Source organism: Notolepis coatsorum (genome assembly GCF_963971535.1).
Source record: "Notolepis coatsorum genome assembly, chromosome: 2".
In the NCBI taxonomy this organism is placed as follows: Eukaryota; Metazoa; Chordata; class Actinopteri; order Aulopiformes; family Paralepididae; genus Notolepis; species Notolepis coatsorum.
The window spans coordinates 110,266,973-110,285,552 of NC_140166.1; the positions used below are offsets into that span (position 1 = coordinate 110,266,973).

General features: G+C 43.3%; 1 protein-coding gene across 1 annotated transcript in view; it reads right to left on the reverse strand.

Moving 5' to 3' along the window:
• Nucleotides 1–18,580, reverse strand: part of adamtsl3 (ADAMTS-like 3) — a gene marked incomplete at its 5' end in the record, with an annotated part of 671,346 nt that overhangs the window by 96,870 nt on the left and 555,896 nt on the right. The window contains 2 exons of the mRNA XM_084308274.1: nucleotides 4,764–5,004; nucleotides 13,152–13,269. Coding sequence (XP_084164400.1) covers nucleotides 4,764–5,004; nucleotides 13,152–13,269 — 359 coding nt within the window. The remainder of the gene's footprint in view (nucleotides 1–4,763; nucleotides 5,005–13,151; nucleotides 13,270–18,580) is intronic.

Below are 18,580 nucleotides of genomic sequence, written 5' to 3' on the forward strand. Positions count from 1 at the left end.
ATATTAATGGTCTTTTGAATGGCATTTTAAAAGGTGAGAAGTCGAAGACCACACACTTAGAGGAGCTTACGTTTTTAACATTTTAGCCACTTAAAATGCCGGTCGTCACTCTATCTGAAAAAGCTTGTCGCTGCCCTCGGATGAAAAGCCTGTGTCTCAGCTTGACATGAATTGAGAAAACAACCTAATCTATCAGATTGGCAACCATCTGTGTTTTTAATTCCATAATGGGTTTTTAGAAGGGGTTTGGAAACCAGTTCAGAAGCCTGAAAACCATCTGTGTTTTTAATTCCATGCTGGGTTTTTAGAATGGGTTTGGAAACCAGTTCAGAAACATGAAAACCAAACAAATGTGGAGTTACAAGGTATCTGTGTTCCTCTGCTGAAACGCTCTGGTCTGAGAGTTGTCACTCTGAAGCAGGTTGCATATGGAAGCCATCACACCGTTGCCAATCACCTGCTGTCACGACTGAGCGCTTTAAAGAGGGGAGTGTTTTCCTGCTCCAAGCCCCTCGCACGACATGCCTTATTCTTGATTGGTACCACCCCTCACCCTAACAGCTAGTGACATCATGGAGTGTGTGGCGCAGGGTTGGAGTGATGTCACAGAGAGCATTAGGCCAGGGAGCCTGATGTGAGCTTTCTCAGCTGTTCAAACGCTCAGATTCAGTATTTTAGTCACATCTTCCACACCGTACAGCATGGAGTGCCTTGTAGCAGTGAGATCAATAAAATAGGCGACAAATTACAAAAAAAAAGCTATAGAAATAGCATAAAAAGTAGCAGCAGAAACACGATTAAATAGTTCTAATTTGCCATACTAATTTACAATGATCACAGTGTGAATGTAGTGTATGCAAAGCAGCACCAGAAAAAAACGATAAAGTAGCACAACATTATAATAATAGTAAACACAGTATAATAATCCCAGTACGGATGAAGTGTGTGCAGGTGGCAGCAGAAACGTGTACTAAATTGAGTGAGTAATGGGCAGACAGGCAGCAGACCTTATCTGTTCATGAGTAGGGTTGGGCGATTCCGGTTCCGATTCCGATTCTCCATATCGATTCCTGTTCTGAACGATTCTCGATTCCGATTCTTTGAGGTGCAGGTCACAGTTTATTTCGCATGAGAATTTTTTTTTTTTTTAAATGTACATTTTTTTCATACTATTCACATTATCAGTTGACTTGATACAGTTTAATTTGGTTGCTGTACTGTAACTATGGTATTAATTAACAAAGTAATTTTTTATTTTTTTTTAGAATCGAAATGCAGATAATTATGTTACTTCCGGTTCCAGAACCGGAAGTTAGGAACCGGTTCCTAATTAGAACCGGTTTTCGGTGCCCAACCCTATTCATGAGCCTGCTGGGCCAGGCCCTGAGACTGCTAAACGGCTGCGGAAGGCCTGCAGGATCTGGGGCCCCATGCCAAATGTCCTCAGCCACCTGATGCGTTGCTGTGTCCTCCTCAGTCTCTCCAACCAGCTCCTTGGTCTCGGTTTCACTTGGCACCACTATAGTCGAACAGCATCCTCACATAGGAATCATTTCCCTCCAGGGCGGACACTGTGGATTGTTGTGGCTTTCTTGTTGTCCGTGGATCTGTTTTGCCAGAAGGCAAATTCGTTTTTTTGAGTTATATAGTCGGTAGTCTGATGCAGTCTCTTGCCTTTATGGCCACACACACACAGAACTATCAATCCATGGTTTCTGGATGGGTAACACCCAGAATGTTTTGTGGGAATGTCTCATATGTACTTCTGTAGAAATCCAGTGATTCCCTTCACGTATTGTTGGTGTTGTCTGACGAATCACAGAACATCTCAAAGTCTGTGTGGTCGAAACAGTCTTGCAACATGGCGTCTGATTCGTCTCACCAGCAGAGGACTTCCTTCAGAGTCGGCGGTGTTTATTTCAGTTTCTGCCTGTAAGTGGAGGAGTGATCTGATTTGCCAAATGGTGGGCGGAGGAGGGGTTTGTATAGGCATTCCGGAGTGTAGTGTAACAATGATCAAGCCTGTTCTTTCCTCCTGTCTTGACATCGACTTGTTGGCCATATACTTTTTGCAGTGTATGTATGTATATAAATGTAAAAGCTTCTGATCTGCAAAAACACACCTGCAATTATCGCTAATCACCATAGGTTTGATTGATTGAAAAGTTTATTAACAGATTGCAGAATGGGTACAGTACAGTACAGCTCAATACATGTTAAGGGGATGCAGACCAGAGAAAGACTTTCGTCTTGTTTACATCAGGGTCCCCCATTTTCAATTCATCATAACATATATGACACACACGACATACAGATAGACAGTACTGCTACATCTATACATTTATGACATTTATGGTGCCGCCAAAGACAATGAAATGGAGATATTCAAGATTGGCATTTTAAATAATTATTTTCTGAAAGTATACTTTTATGTATTCAGAAAATATACTAAAGTTGTGTTAAATTGAAATAAATTAAATTGTGCTTTAAAAGTTGTACTTGTATGTATTGAAATTATACTTTTGATGCATTTTTTCGTTACTTTTGCCAACCGAAATAGTAGCCTACACTTTTAATAAGTTCACTAAAGTACAACTTAAGTTTGGTGAACTCAGTTCTTTGGTAATTTCAGTTTTTTAACAACATATTATCTCCTATCATACTAAACATGTGCCTTGAATAAGTATATGAAAGCACATAATAAGTATTGCAATAATACCTTTAACACATCAAATGTAGGGCGGCTAGGTGGTGTAGTGGGCAAGGCGCTCGCCACCAATGCAGGAGACGCTGGGTTCGAGCCCAGCTCTCCGCATTGCTATCATTCAAGGTGGGGCTAATCGAAAGGACTGGACACGGATGCGTTAAACAGCAATCAATTAATTTAATATAACAGTCCGGTTCTGTGTTTGTTTGTGTCTGTAGATTGTTGGTGAACAACTAACTTTTGGTTAGTTTAACCCGTCCGTGTCCAGTCCTTTCGATTAGCCCCACCGTTCATTGTAAACAATGATGCATGTAGTTACTGAGTGTTGTTGTAGCCACCGGTTAATTCGCGATTTTTTATTGGTTTGTCATGACAAACCAATTACATAATCCAACATATGTGTAAAGGCACAACATATTCCAGTTAAGGGTATATTTTTTTAATGATTGGTTACGGCGTAATCAATACTTCCATTTGTATAAATTGCGTTAAGTGGAGCTTAGTATTGCTTCTGGCTGAAGAGCGCGTCGCGGCTCATGCGCATGCGCACGCTCGGCCAATCAGAGCAACGCGGAAGGGCAAGTTGGCTGCCGAAAGTATTCACGCACCCAGGTGGGGTATCTCCCTGGCCTTTCTGTCGTGCCCCCCCCCCCGATAAGATAAACCCAATGGAAAAACATGCAGAATAGATTGCTAACGCTGTCGCGTCCCTGACAAAGACGGACAGGAGCACTTGGATTGGTCCCTGGGCGCTGCCACATGCCACAGCCCATGTCTGCTCCTGGCTGCCCTTGGGGGGAAGGATGACGGGATGGGTCAAGTCCAGAGAGACATTTAATTGGTTACTGAATGCATGTTCCTGTTCTGTTCTGTTCTGTTCTGTCCTGTGTTCCGGTGTGTCGCCCATCTCGCATATGTATGTAAATCTGCATGACAAATAAAAACGCCTTCTTCAGTAATTGCCTGATATCTTCAGTCTCACATTGCCTCCACTCAAACTGATCTCTGTGGAGGGAGGGGGGTTTTAGTTTCCCTAAACAATCACTAGAGACCAACCTGCGAACTGCGGCATGCCTGGCTCACGGAATTCAGATCAAACTGTCAAACTAAGCCTGGCAGATCGAATATGAATTAAGATCCGGCAATTGCATATCCTATTTCTCACCTAAAATGTTGTCAGAAACACATTTTAGTGAACCGTTTAGGTCGAAAAAGAGAAAGTTCACAAGCAATTGCCACGTTTGACACCAGCTTGACAATGGCGAAAATTATTGACCACCGTTGTAGGGTCTGCTCTGAAAGCGATCTCAGACGGACGCTGACAGTGGGGAAGGTGACACAAGAAGACTAAGAAGTCCTTTGTTTTGACTTGAGAGGCGAAATTAATGGCAGTGGACGGCCATTTTGGATATTCACGCTGAATATTTACTGATACACACATTAAAAAAACCTTTGTGAATCATTAATCTTCCGTGGCATTTTTATGAACTTTGGACATGTACTACATAAGACTTCAGGCTATGGAACCATTATGTTTTCCAGCTCCTATACCTCTCAGCTGGAACTTAAAAACAGGCATCTGGCAACCAGTAAAAATAAATGTGAAAACCTTTACTTCAGTGTGTTCAAACTTCTGTTACTCTATTTCATTAGCACTCAAAGTGACTTTATTGTGTAAATAACTTCAGAATGTTACCATTCAAAAGAGACCAGACTCATGCATGTGCTATAAGAACAAAGTATAATAAATAGCTAATTACGTTGGGTATGCAATGGTAAAAAAGATAATATTTAACTAAACTAGCCCCATTTTTGCCCGATCCTTAAGAGGTTAATATGGTTAATTGGTTCTCATTATCGCCCTGGCCATGTACAAATCCCCCTGAAGGGAACTGCCTGATATGATTCATATTTTGGAGATAAATTATATCCTGGGTCTCAACTGAAGGGCCACGACAAAGCTAAACCAAGGATTCTCAACTGGAGGGTCACCACCCAAAAGCCAGAGTCTCCAGTAGGAAATCCCTGGTCTAGCTTTGCCGTACAGAGCTAATACCTGTCAGTTCGTTGCAGCGGGGATCCATCTTTGCTCCAGCTGATTTTGGGCTGTGGTGCGCCCTCCGTGAGGCAGAGTAGGGTTACTGAGCGTGTGGCATTGGTGAGGAAGGCGGTGCGTCCAATGCTGATATTGATGTTCTTCTGGAAGGTCACGAGAGGTTTCTGTTTCTGGCGGATTATCACAGGCCTCCTGGCAGCCTTCTCCCCTGAGCGCTCGGACCAGTTGGGCAGTCGGCCTGCTGGAGACATTACAGACAAGTCTGGAATAAGATGAGGGATGAGATGTCTACCATTCTGAATACATGAAAGACTTTGACACAATGCAGGACACAAACCCATACACTGGCCACAATGAAAAGTGGATTTAAAAAACCCCAAACACAAATTTTACCAGCCACAATAATTAACCAATATTTGACTTGTGGCTGGTGTTAATTTAATTTTAATAATAGTTTCTTAACCACATCAGACTCAGTGTGCACGTGCATCCAACCACATCAGACTCAGTGTGCACGTACATCCAACCACATCAGACTCAGTGTGCACATGCATTCAACCACATCAGACTCTGTGTGCACGTGCATCCAACCACATCAGACTCAGTGTGCACGTGCATTCAACCACATCAGACTCAGTGTGCACGTGCATTCAACCACATCAGACTCTGTGTGCACGTGCATTCAACCACATCAGACTCAGTGTGCACGTGCATTCAACCACATCAGACTCTGTGTGCACGTGCATCCAACCACATCAGACTCTGTGTGCACGTGCATCCAACCACATCAGACTCTGTGTGCACGTGCATTCAACCACATCAGACTCTGTGTGCACATGCATGTCAGACTTTGCAATCAAAAGTTAGGGGGCTAATAACCCTTGCCATAATTTCAGTGCGCCCCCTAACTTTTGATTGCAAGGTCTGACATTGACCCCCTTTTCAGGAGTTGACCTAGAGCCCACCAAGGTCATGCATATCAAGTTTGGTCAATGTCAGACCTTGCAATACACTGTAAGGCACTGTAAGGCTCTAACCCTCCCCCACTTCCAGTGATGAAGCTAAGCTATGCTAACGGAGCGTCTATTCCCAAAGCTAAAATGCACGCACAGAGACAAAAAAGGTATGTATCTTCTTGTCTAACTCCAGGGAAGATGTTAAATAAGCTAATTTCCCAAAATGTTGGAGTTTCCTTTAACATTTCCCAAAAGCTCAGTTTTAGCTCTGTTTCACTCGTCCACATGTAGGCCTATATACAGGCAAAACTGAGTTAAAAAAAATCTCCACCCTGGAAGGCATTTAGAAAAGCTCTGTTTTCTGTGACCTAAAACTCTGTTTTATATCATTTTCATGTGGATGGGAGGCCAACGCGCAGAGAAAATACTGTGTTTTCAAAAATATCCGTATAGGCCCTACATGTGGACAAAGCCTGAGTCAGCTCTCAAAAACACATCATGTAGATGTGTCTGGAAGGATAGTGTGCACTGGCACATTAACACTAAAACATCAAATGTCCAAAAAGGATTTAAGTTCCTCTTTGAAAATATAATTTTAATTGTGAAGGTGAGTGTCATTTTGTTCACTATGCCAGTGTTAGCTAACGTTAGCTAGCTAGCTAATCCTAACATTAGTATGTTCACCATAAAACCCAAGACGATGGATGGGGGTTCAACCCTAGCTAACGTTTTATCAACTCACGCCATTCATGACTACTAACTACTAGCACTTAGATCTACTACAGTAGATCTATTAATCTTAAGCTGATTCTCCAAATGGGGAGCTAACAACATAGTGCATGGAGGTGTGTCTGTGGTAAGATAATCAGAGCTCTAAAAAAGAAAGGACACATTGAGGTTTTATCTTAACAAAGTTGTAAGAAACAGTTTACCTCAACAACAACAAGCAAGAAGAGGACATGCCATGGTACGTGTGTGTTTGTGTGTGTCTGTGTGTGTGTGTACGTCACTGTGTGTTCAAGATTCAAGATTCAAGATGTTTACACATCACATACATACACAAGACATATAGTGAAATTAAGGTGGCCATGCCGTCTTCGATTGTGCAAAAAAATACAAATAATAATAGAATAAAAGAATAAAATAGAATAGAAATCAAATAAAATAGACATGATACAAATAAAGATAAAATACAAAAGGCAATGAGTCCTATGTACACTTTCTATACAATATACAGCCCTATGTGTGTGTGTGTGTGTGTGTGTGTGTGTGTGTGTGTGTGTGTGTGTGTGTGTGTGTGTGTGTGTGTGTGTGTATGTGTGTGTGTATGTGTGTGCGTGTGTGTGTGTGTGTGTGTGTGTGTGTGTGTGTGTGTGTATGTGTGTGCGTGCGTTAGGGGTGGACGGTATAAACGGTATACGGTATAAACGGTATGAATTTGCTCTACGGTATGGATTTTGAGTATACCGTGTAACCGGTAGTGCAGCTCTAAAATAGCAATGACGTCATGTAACCACAGCGCGACTATTTCACTGGCATTTGCCCCTAAAAATAGATAGAATTAGTCATAGATAACAGATATGTGCGAACTGGAAAAAGTTATTTAGGAGGCTTCGCGCAGTGGGCGTGCCAGCCCCTACCGCACGCATGTAAACACGGGTCTAGTAGTCTAGTGGGACGGGACACGGGAGCTGTCGGCGTCTCCCTGAGCTAACGTTAGCTTAGCTACCGTTACAAAATGACCCAGTCAACTATTCACTTTTAGTTTAATACATGATGGGGCATTGTCTAACCGAACGGTATCTAGTCGGCCAGCTACCGATAGCTCCTGACATCAACAAACGCTCCACAAAGTCTAGTACTAGAGACGTGTATGCTACCTGTTAGCTCACGTTAACACAAGTTAGTTCACCGTTCAAAACGAAATGTCCCATTGAACTAAATAATTCACTGAGGCGTTGTATTAACGTTATATATGCAGTAGCTACAGATAGCTCATGATATCAATGTCTTATAACACTGATTCGATGCGTATTCGAGCTGAGGGCTTGCTAACGTTATAATACCAATACAATAGGGTCCAGGTGCAGCGCCGGAGAATCCTGGCCGTAGCTCTGCTCGAGGCTACTCGAGTATAGGTCCAGGTGCAGCTCCGGAGAATTCTGGCTGGAGGCTACTAGAGTACACACAGACAGTGGAGCTTGTTGCGTGGTGGCGATGTCTCGCAGATAATACCAGTACAAGTCTAATTATATAATATATATATTTTATAAAAAAAATATATATATATAAAATAAAAAATTTTTTTTTATCAAAAACGATGATACCGTGATATATACCGTTACCGTCTATGCTTCAAATTATACCGTGATATAAATTTTAGACCATACCGTCCACCCCTAGCGTGCGTGCATGTGTGTGTGTGTGTGTCTGTGTGTTTGTGTCCTTGCCCAATGATCAAGCTTTCCACAAAATGTGGCCATGTTATGTGAATCTGTGTAAAAGTTAGGCTTCTTTGTGTTATACACTGTAAAAAATAAAAGTTTTTTCACGGGAAATTCACTGTATTATTTTACAGATTACTTTTGTTTTTCTACATTAAGTGTAAATGCCATAAAATACAGTAAATTACCTTTTATCAGAATATTAACCATTAAATAAAGGTAGTAATCTGTAAATGTATTTTATTTTACTGTAATTTGACAGTAAGTATTTGGCAACCGTTGCTGCCAGACATTTACAGTTTTCGTGCACCTTTTTTTCTTACAGTGTAGGCCACTCCCACTCCCATGACCCCTTTTTGCCAATTGGAATGAACAGTTAATCAGCTGTCCTTTGACCCATGACCAACCTTTCGACTAAACCATGTGCAAATCTTTGGAACCATTTGGAAGTTATGCACCTTTTTGTGATAGGCCACTCCCATTGCCACGCCTCCCTTTTAGCCAATTGGCATGCATGCATTGCACACACATACATTCACACACACACACACACTCACTTGACCTTGCCAAATTTCAGCCTCTATAGGACAAGAACACCCTGCCGCTACAGGGTGGGGACATGTTTGTGGACCAACCGGCCAACCGACTGACCAAATGGACTGGATTTATAAACTTTTGGGCTTTTATCCAAAGTGCTTTACAAATTATGCAACCATGCAAGGTACCAACCTGCTCACCGCTCTACCTCCTGAGCCCCTGATCGCAGCTAAAAATATTGTTTACCAGACACATCCACCGGTACCTCTGTGTCCACATATCCTTACTCAGCCCTCTGCAGTCACAGAGAACAGGGTTCCGAAACATTCTCAGCTCCAGACACAAAAGAGACATTTCGTGTCTCTCTGTGGACCCAAACTTACACAAATACATCATGAATTGCCATAACATATACTACTGACAGTGTGCGAACCATACCATGGTCTTCGGAGGAGCTCATTATTTTTCTTTCGAAGGGGGGTCAGCAGCGGTGCGCGTGCCTCACAAGGAGGACTTTACTGTGACGCTTGCTAACATAGGCTATAGGTATGAGTAACGTTGCAGAACCACACATAGTCCACAGTACACCACACAGGTCTGCATGCATGATGAAGACCCACATATTGAAATACACATGCTCAGATTAACCCCTCTGATCCAACACTAAAATTCACAGTCCTATTTACACATAAACACACGGATGAACCAATACCGAACAACAAGTCCACGACCAAACACATCGAGTATAACATTATTATAGTAGGCAAATGCAACATTATCGCCACCCACCTGATGGTGAAGATCTGCCCAATTCTCAAAATCTGCATGTCACAGAAGTAGTCCCCGCAGCAGGCTGCTTCGCCTTCTTTGTAAAACCAAAATTGGTTGATTGATATTTCGACATTATCCTGAATACCTGTATATTTTTTTAAACAGCGGGTGAAGTTTGATTTGTGCCTGCAGGCTGCAGCGCCGCCACGCTCCGAATGGTAAACGCAAGAATAGCATGCATGTTGCCATCTATTACGAGTAGGGTATATCTGCAGTGCCGCAACCCCATAGATTTATGCTATTGTCTATTACGGTGAATTAGTGCGCAAATCATTAATCATACATCAAAATAGCCTAATTTTATTATTATACACGATGATGACCATGGCCGTAGCCAGCTATGAGGTCACCGAGGTCCGGACCTCGGTAACTATTTGTAACTATTAAAAAAAAAAAAAAAAGTATATAATTTTTTTTATAAAAAAATTATAATTTTTTTTTTTTTTTTTTTTGGTCAACGGCCGGCCCACTACTAGGCTGAGACATCGGCCCATTGGTACTGACTGACACTGGGCTGGCCCAATCACATCTCTTACTAAGCACCCCCCCCGCCAGTCGTGCAGGTATATGATTGAGAGGGGGGCTGTGGTACATGACTGAGAGGGGGCTGTGGTACATGACTGAGAGGGGGCTGGTACATGACTGAGAGGGGCTGGTACATGACTGAGAGGGGGCTGGCTGGTACATGACTGAGAGGGGGCTGGTACATGACTGAGAGAGGGCTGGTACATGACTGAGAGGGGGCTGGTATACATGACTGAGAGGGGGGCTGGTATACATGACTGAGAGGGGGCTGTGGTACATGACTGAGATGGGGCTATGGTACATGACTGAGATGGGGCTGTGGTACATGACTGAGAGGAGGCTGGTACATGACTGAGAGGGGGCTGGTACATGACTGAGAGGGGGCTGGTACATGACTGAGAGGGGGCTGGTACATGACTCAGATGGGGCTGTGGTACATGACTGAGAGGGGGCTGGTAGATGACAGAGGGGGCTGGTATACATGACTGAGAGAGGGATGGTACATGACTGAGAGGGGCTGGCTGGTACATGACTGAGAGGGGCTGGTACATGACTGAGAGGGGGCTGGTACCATGTATTGTGCATCATTGTAGGTCAAACCATTAAAAAGTAAATTTCCACGGCAGCCATTTTGGATTTTGGTCTCTCACAAATTTCCCCCGCCTTTTTAAAAAATCCATTGAGAAACGAAGTGCCACAGATGACCCAACTACTAGGTCCATATCGTATCATCATAATATTATTTTTTAAATCATTAGGATAAGGGTTCCCTTGATAAAGATGCATGAAAAGGCTGTATAATATACAACACCAGTAGCTCAACTGCAAAAACTGCTTTTTTATTTGATTAGATTTATTTGGAAATTAAAAACACATCATAAAAACAAATGATCTTGACCAATTTGTATTCCTGAGGATATCACCTAAAAGCATTCATTAACAAGCATTAACACTTATTTCCAAGGTGGTCCTCGATGGAAGACATAAAAACACAGCACATTATAGCCTACTCAACTGCACATTTTTCCTCAACTGCAAAAATGTATGCCTACTTATGTATTAGCCTACAGGGAAAAACACATTCACACCAGGCAGCAAAGTTTGTTTTCAGCCAAGTATGGTAATAAGGTAACTATTAGGATATATATGGTATGGATTACTTACTCTTAATAACTTATTACTATCTGTGGTAGCCCTAGTCTCCACCTACACAAATTGTTTTTGTGCTGTCCATTGATCATGCACCTTCACGTGGTAGGCACATAGGTCAAACTCCCCAAACAAACACACCATTGATTTAATTGCCATATAAGATGAATATAAAACAAGAAGGTGATCTATTAACTGTGTAAACCTTATGCAATATTCATCATTGATATTTGAATACTTGAAATCTGTATGAACTGAGTAGTTAGTATCAAATGAAATAAGATGGAACTGCTCCATGCATTCATTGAATAAACAACTATTTTCTCATTACCAGTATGGTATTGTTTAAATTGTACAGCTTTTTGCACATCTTTGTCAGGGGATTCCAACAATTCTGGACCTGAATGTACCAGTTAATTGTAATCATCTCTCTCCTTATGTCTAGTCAAGCCAGGTTGTGGAGGAGAGAGACAGGGATGAACAGGCTATAGACTACGTTGCCCATCCTGAGCCTGCTATGATGCAGGTGTTTTTACATCACCACCCAAAACAAGATTCAGCCAAGAGCGAGTGAGTACACTGGTCCACTTGTCCATGGCACTTACTACCCAGCTTTGTAATGGGTTGGGGGGGGGGGAATAGTACAGTAGGTATTTAAGGGGACCGTAAGGATGGTGTACTGGTGGGTGGTGTCCGACCGATTATAGTGGGCCGGTCTGGGCCAAAAAAATAAATGGACCTCCCTAATTTCTAAACCCTGGCTACGGCCCTGATGATGACGATACAGAAAATTACAGACAAATTTGAAATGGATGGCAAAATGTATTGTCAGTATTTTAGAGACCCCCCAAAAATTCACAAATCATGTTTTCAGGGGGGCTGATGTCTCATATAGGGGAGCCATGGCTCCCCCAGCTCCCACATGGTTCGCACCCTGACTACTGATACAGAACCCAACAAACCATGAACTAACACTAACTCTAATAACTAATACACACCCTAATGACTAACACTAACCCTAATAACTAACACTAACCCTAGTAACTAACACTAACCCTATTAACTAATACTAACCCTAATAACTAACACTAACCCTAATAACTAACACTAACCCTAATAACTAATACTAACCCTACTAACTAATGTGCACATACACACCCACATCCACACAGGCAGTGAAAGAGAAAACAGAGGTTTGAACACACTGAAATAAAATATTTTCTCCTTACTTTTGTGTTGACTTATTGCCAGATTCCTGTTTTGGGGTTCCAGCTGAGAGGTATGAGCTGGAAAACATAACGCTTCCATAGCCTGAAGTCTTATTTCTTATAGTCATACAGGTCCAAAGTTTATAAAAATCCCACAGAAAATGTGTGTTTTACAAAGGTTTTTGTAACATGTGTACCGCAATAATTTGCGTGATTATTATTATAAAGAGGAGATTTGGCCCTAGCGTGATTATCCAAAATGGCGTCTGCCTCCTCTGATACGTGTGGAGTCACCAGCCGCTTATTTTCACCCCGACAGTGAGGAGTTTCACTGGGAGAACGTAACGTGAATGGAGGTTCACAATATCTCCCCCAAATCCCCTCCCTGCTGAACCTGTTGTAATGACCAACAACCACCAGGGGGCGGTCAGGGGCAGAGTGGCTAATCATGGAGTGAGTGAGTGAGTGAGTGAGTGAGTGAGTGAGTGAGTGAGTGAGTGAGTGAGTGAGTGAGTGAGTGAGTGAGTGAGTCAGTCAGTCAGTCAGTCAGTCAGTCAGTCAGTCAGTCAGTCAGTCAGTCAGTGAGTCAGTGAGTCAGTGAGTGAGTGAGTGAGTGAGTGAGTGAGTGAGTGAGTGAGTGACTGACATAGTGGGTCTATGAGGTGCTTTCCATCTAAAAGTCAATATGAAGTGTTTTGTAATGAGACCCTTCATGTGGTGGTCAGACCCAGTGTTTACCTCTAGCTGGTCCTGTCTCCTCTCTGGGCCTGTTCCAGAAGCCAGCAGCAGACATCTGGGACAGCAATGACGAGATGAGCTGAGAGGCCTGGTCTTGGCTGATCTCCTCCCTGTCAGCCTGCAGGCACAGAAATTGTAAAAGATTGCACCTTGCACAGACATTTTTATTTCACAGACATACTCCTCCCATCGGCCGACTATTTCAGTAGAATTGTCACATCGGCTGACTATTTCAGTAGAATCGTCCCATCGGCCGACTATTTCAGTAGAATCCTCCCATCGGCCGACTATTTCAGTAGAATCATCCCATTGGCTGACTATTCTTTAAAGAAGTGCTTGATTCAGTCTTGCCTATTATTTTATTGTTGATAAACTCCTCTCTCAGCTCTGGCTGTGTCCCAACTACCTTCAAACATGCTGTGGTACAACCCCTGATTAAAAAGAAAAACCTTGATCCCTCTAATCTATCTAACTTCAGGCCCATCTCTCAACTACAGTTTCTGTCTAAAGTCCTGGAGCGAGCAGTATACACCCAGTTACACTTATAATTGTTTTTAGATGCACACAAAATCCACGAAAAATGTCAGTCTGGCTTTAAACCGCGCCATAGCACTGAAACAGCCCTCCTGAGGGTTCTAAATTATCTCATTTTAGCTGCTGATTCTGGCAATCCCGCCATTCTCGTGCTCTGAGATCTCACAGCCTTGTTCGACACCATAGACCACACTGTCCTACTGTCGGGGCATGAACAACATGTTGGCATCACATGCGTCGCCCTAAGTCGGTTCAAGTCCTACCTGACTGGCCGGAGCTTTTCAGTTCAGCTAGGAGAATTATTCTCATCTGCGGCCCCTCTTACCTATGGGGTGCCTCAGGGGTAAAAAAATGGCCCCATCCTTTTTGTATTATACATGTTGCCCTTAGGCTCAATCCTTGCGAAGCACAACATGTCCTTCCACTGCTTTGCCGACGATGTGCAGATCTACCTACCCTTAAAGGCAAAAGGTAAGGTCACACGGCAGCCACTGTTAGATTGCTTGGCCGACATCAAAACATGGATAAGTGCCAATTTTCTCAACCTAAATGTAGCATCCTGAAAATAGGAATATTATTCAGAAGTGCTGACTTGCCTTTTCATCTCCCCTGATGCACCAAGACCTACTAACTAGTTTCCATTGATATTCTCACGAACAATGACCATCACCCAGCACACGCTCTCAGCCCAGCACTGCCTCTCTGCTCCAGCTCCGCCTGCTAGTCCCCTCGCCGAGAGCGTTCGACGCCATCTTGCCTTCCGGACGACGTTGGCGCGGCGAGGCCGCCATGTTGGTTGAGTACAATTGAGCATCTACACTCCGGAGCTATTACACAGTGTGGTGCGGCCCGCGGGCGAAGCTAACGTTGTTAACCACAGTTCTAGGGGTACCCTATAAACAATATATGCCGGCATTAATATAGGACCTGTGTCTGGTACAGTGGGCCCACATTTTTTTGTTCTTTTGAGTGTGATAAAGTGTATGGTTTGATTGACTGTCATGCCTCTTAACTTCCCGTCTTGTTCCAACTGTTTCTCCCTGGGTCGAAGGTATTATTGTATAAGTTATTATTCTAATTATTAGTAATTAGGAATAATGATAGTGTATGCCATTTGACTCATTGTAGTAATACTTGTCACTGCCCAGTATAATTAATACTAAACAACTAAGACGGGAATTGTTGTGTGTGCGTGTCCATTCCTGTGCCCAGTATTAACTCTTTTGGCGTGGGTAACGTATATATGATTGACCCCTTCCTACCCAACTCTCCCCTTTTCATTGTAAGGTTTCTAGTGGTCATCAAGGGAGGGTACTGCTTGCGGGAGGGACGAATCCATTTAGGCATATCAGTCACTAGGTGTGGGAGGGCCCACGGAGGTAATCAGGGAAGTGAGAGCGAGTTGGGGAGTACTGCTGACCGCCCCCGGAGGGGCGAGGAGGACCAGAGTACCAAACCAGGTTGGTAAATCCCGGGCCCCATTCACTCACACTACCAGGTCCCGGTTTGACGCTCCAGGCCCAAAGACGAGGGTGCAGTCAGACGGAGCTCTACTGTGTCCAGCTACCTTGTGACTGCCAGCAACCGTTCCCACGAAGCAGGGATAATCCACCCTGCTACATAAACAAGCGCAAAACCTAAATAATTGTATTTGGAAACGCTTCTGTTGCCCCTACTGTTGATGCCCTAGGTCTTCTAGGCTCCAATATCCGCTCCTCCGTCAGAAACCTTGGAGTAATCTTACTTTTAAATTTGATAAACAGGTTAGATCGGTGGTTAAAACTACTGGCTAAAACCAAAGCCTATCCCTCCCAGAAGGATCTGGAGAGGGTAATCCATGCCTTAATTTCAACCCGGCTAGATTATTGCAATGTGCTGTATGTTGGCATTGACCAGTCAGATGAGATCCAATTGGTCCAAAATGCGGCTGCCCGTCTTCTCACTGGTACCAAAAAGCGTGACCACATTACACCAGTCCTGGCTTCACTACACTGGCTCCCTGTCCGCTTCCGCATTGATTTGAAATGACTGCTGACTGTTTTTAAAGATCTAAATGGGCTGGCTCCATTATACCTTGCTGAGCTTTGACCAGAGTTAGCCTGCCACCTGTACATTACGTTTGCTGTTACTCTGGACTTTTAATCTATTTTTCTTGTCTCTTTTTATATTGCACCTTGCTCTTGTTTCTTAGTGTAGGCCTACTATACCTTTTTCTGTAATTTGTGTATTTTATTTGTTACTGCATTGTATGTGTTTTTTATTGAGTCCTACCTGTAAAGCACTTTGGTTGGCTTTTAGTAATTGTAAATGTGCTATATAAATAAAGCTGACTTGACTTGACTATTTCAGTAGAATCCTCCCATCGGCCGACTATTTCAGTACTAGTCAGGTGGACTGCTGGCACAGTGCTAACACAGTGTGAAGAGAGGTCTGGAACAAAATATCAGAGAGGAACGAAATGTATTCAGATTTAAATACAATGTGTTGCACACGAGAGCTGTAAACAAACACTGTTGCTTGGTTGTCGTCACACAAAATCAGTTATGTCCTATATCCAGCCTCTTTGGTTATATCACCTGTATCCACCTGTATGAGCTACAGTATCCAGTATCCAACCAGAGAGCAGGCACGTGCACACATAGAGCCCAAGGGGTGCTTGAGCACCTGCCTTTTTGAGCCTCATTAAAAAGTGCCATTAAAAAAAAAACATAAAAAAAAAACATTTTATTTTTTGCCGTTACGCATATAGACTGCCCTTCCAACTGAAAAATGTCAGGATAGAATCAAAATATTAGGTAAAGAGAGAGATATGCCCCATATTCCATTGCAGTTTGCACAGCCTCCTCAGCGTGCCTATATTTTATGCATAGCGTGGGTGGTGATGATGATGATGATAGAAACCACTGTGGCTCATACAGTTGAATGCTGGTATTACACTCATTGAGGGACTTGGGAATCTCAAATACAAATCGGGATTTGAATAAAAAATGCATTTATATTAAACAATACAGAATATACAGCACCAAACAACTGCCTCTTTGAACTGCTGCGGTCAGGCAAGCGATACCGGAGTCTCATGGCAAGCATAGAAAGACTCAGAAGAAGCTTCTATCCCCAGGCCATCAGGTTGCTCAACGAACAATAACACTATGCAACAACCATCAAAAACACTCACAGCACACACATCCACACGCACACACTCACTTTAAACAAACAACTCACCCACTAGCACAGTCACTGTGAGTTGTTGTAGCCAGCGGGTAAATCGCGATTTTTTTATTTGTTTGTCATGACAATAACATGTGTAAGGGCACAACATATTCCAGTTAACGGTATCTTTTTTTAATGATTTGTTACGGCGTAGTCGTTCTATATGAATTGAAAATGGGGGACCCTGATGTAAACAAGACAAACGTCTTTCTCAGGTCTGCATCCCCTTAACAATTGTGTGTATTGAGCCGTACTGTATTGTACCCATTCTGCAATCTGTTAAATAAAGTTTTCATTCATTCATTCATTCATTCATTCATTCATTCATTCATTCATTCATTCATTCATTCATTCATTCATTCATTCAGTCAATACTTCCATGCGTATAAATTGAGGAAGCGAGCGAGTCCGCGGCCGCTCGTTCTGCCACGCAGCAGCAGAGCAGAGCGGTGGATAGGGGGGCGGGTCACGTGGGGGCCGCGGCCAATCAGAGGAACCCGGAAACCGAATTCCGTTGCGGAAAGGATACACGCAACCAGGAAACTCCCCCCCCCCCCCCCTACCCTGTAACGTGCCGAACAGCAACGTGACAGGAACCCTGACGGACAGGGGGTTTTAACCCCTGACCAATCAGAAAAGGGGAGGAAAGGATTACCAGTTCACCCCTTTACGACCCTTCACCCCTGATACGATGTAATGACAAAGTAGAGCATGACACAGTCATAGCATGCTAACCTGCTATCTGAGTTTTACTAAGGAAAAAACACAGAACAGAGAGGGCCCCTTTAAGAGCCCCGGTCCAGACTTACACATGTGCTTCTGTGGGCCAAACCTAACCCAGTTGTAGATCACAACGACACACACAACCCTTCATCACAACAGAAAATGGCAAAAGTACACTCTTACTACAGAGGAACGCCGTTTTTCATAACGAGAGAGACATAAGTCCTTGATTACGTATTGGCCACAGGCCTTGCTAAGCACACATGATAAGTGACCAAACAACCTTTTCTTTAGGAAAAGAATAGTTTCCCAAGCGGAAGCACAACCCCAGCAACTTAAGCTGAGGGTTACATCGTATCCCCACAAACACAGTGACACAATATATTGTAAACAAACATGTCTGAGAGGAGGGGGGGAAGCCCCAGGGAAACCGGGGGGGTCACCCCTCCTACCTTACCCTTGATACGACCAGGTTGAACAGGTACTCCTGTTAATATGTGAACATGCTGTTCATTGTCATCACAGGCTGAGAAAAAGATTCATTCCTCAATCACATGTCACTAAGCATAGCTTCACAGGTTAACTAACCCTCTTAGTTGTGAGTTCACCCACGTTACAAACGTTACAGTACATGAACACACTTGTTCTCATCACAACTAACCAGTTCATTTTTACACATGTACAAAACAACGCCGATTTTTTATGGAGAGAGAAGCTATACCAGTGACAAGACAATTCACACACAACACGCGTCGTATCCTCAATGTATTGCAGCAACACATGTTTTGGAAACATCGTTATTACAAAACATTTAGAAGGGAAAGAAAGAAGAAGTGTTTAAAGTCCGGTCAGGACTCCTACCTCCACCCTGAGCGCAGGCCGAGAGGACTGCAACACTGGTCAACGGGACACAGAGTCGAACCCGGCATCTCCTGCGTTGGTGACGAGGGTATGTCCGCTAC